The 1,555-nt window shown below is 34.2% G+C and overlaps 1 protein-coding gene across 1 annotated transcript in view; it reads right to left on the bottom strand.

The window, feature by feature from the left end:
- LOC108628842 (LON peptidase N-terminal domain and RING finger protein 3) overlaps positions 1-1,555 on the bottom strand; it is a 45,339-nt gene that overhangs the window by 17,158 nt on the left and 26,626 nt on the right. Inside the window, exon 3 of the mRNA XM_018031044.2 lies at positions 1,203-1,325. Within this exon, the coding sequence (XP_017886533.1) occupies positions 1,203-1,325 (123 nt within the window). The remainder of the gene's footprint in view (positions 1-1,202; positions 1,326-1,555) is intronic.

Below are 1,555 nucleotides of genomic sequence, written 5' to 3' on the forward strand. Positions count from 1 at the left end.
AATATTCAATCCAAGATGTCATCAATAACACATGGATGTATATTACTTATCATAGAAAATATTTAACCAAATGCGTTATTACTAATAACATCGTATACGTAATAAAAGAAATATGAATTTAATTTAAAAAATATCTGCTATTTTATTTAATTTTATAGCTATTAAACTGGATGACAACTTTTAGCCGAGAATAGAATTACTGAAAATAGACATGAAGGCAGTTCACTCAATTTAAACCTATGACGATGCATCGAGGTTGTTAAACGCGAGCATCGTTCGGACAATAGAAACGAGGATCGTCATCGTATCTAATTAAAAATCAATTCATTAATTGTTTGCCACGTCCGGTTAAATGGAACAGTATGAAAACAACTTATTGTTTTGTCAAGAATACAAATTACGGTTGAATTTGTATTTCTTTATAAGAAGCTTAAAAATGTATTTATTCATATAATGTACAGTAAATACTCAGTACTTCAAATTTGAAAAAGAAATACATATGCGAGACGAATTTCTATAGGCGTTAGCATAATTGTGTTATTTTGCATACAAATGCATGAACTATTCACAGTTTCATAACAATTGTAACACGTTGATATATGTACGATTTAGAGTAAGTGGAAGTTGAAGAATGAAAAGCTGTAATCGAGGTGTAATACTGGTCACGCGAACGAGCAACAATTTGAACTGGTGAGCGGTTATCATTGCTCCGGCACGGGTCACTCACCTGACGACTATCATACCGAGTCATTAAGCTGTACTACTGGCGGCCGCGTACCGGAAATGCCGTCGCGCACAGACGTTCATTTCTTTTGTGCACCGTTCGTGACTTCACCGCGACACAATCTCTCTCTCTCTCTCTCTCTCTCTCTTGCTTACTCTGTCGTTTCTACCGTTCGCTTACGACAACATTGAAATGAGAATAAACTCTAAATCGTTTGGTAAAACAGACGAGATGGAACAAAAATTGTCGATACTTAGACTTAATCAATTTATCACTACCATTTCTTATGATAAGACTTCTTATCAGTATATAATTAGTGCCTTTCATGCTTGAAGAATTTATTATGTGACCTAGAACCCATTGGTTTTCAAAATAGGAATTAATAGACACTATTGTGACTTCTATCCTTTCGTACATGTATTCAATACAAAATGATGTGTATGGAATGTATGAGTGTAAATAGAAGAAATTGACATACCTTGATCAATTCGTGACGCACTGCTTGAGGATTTCTGTCGATGGCCACGCTAATGCAAAGGGCAAACAGCGCATCCTCGTATCTGCCGAGCGCTGACAAAGCCAATCCTCGCCTGTAATGACCCTGTCGACAAACAAATGTCACAAATAATTATAATTGTGTAATCAGTTTCGTCAAATGTTAATCGAAGAAGCAATAGTTTTATCCCAATTCATCAATTACATTGTCAGCTAATGATCAACCTTACATATAGTATATCACTTCCAACTCTTCTACGTAAAAAATTAAACTGCATTTCTTATATATAAAATTCAATTTTATTTCGTATAAAGTTTTCATATTTAATATAGATG

Source organism: Ceratina calcarata, unplaced genomic scaffold (assembly GCF_001652005.2).
Source record: "Ceratina calcarata isolate Rehan_Ccalc_2016 unplaced genomic scaffold, ASM165200v1 scaffold541.2, whole genome shotgun sequence".
NCBI lineage: Eukaryota > Metazoa > Arthropoda > Insecta > Hymenoptera > Apidae > Ceratina > Ceratina calcarata.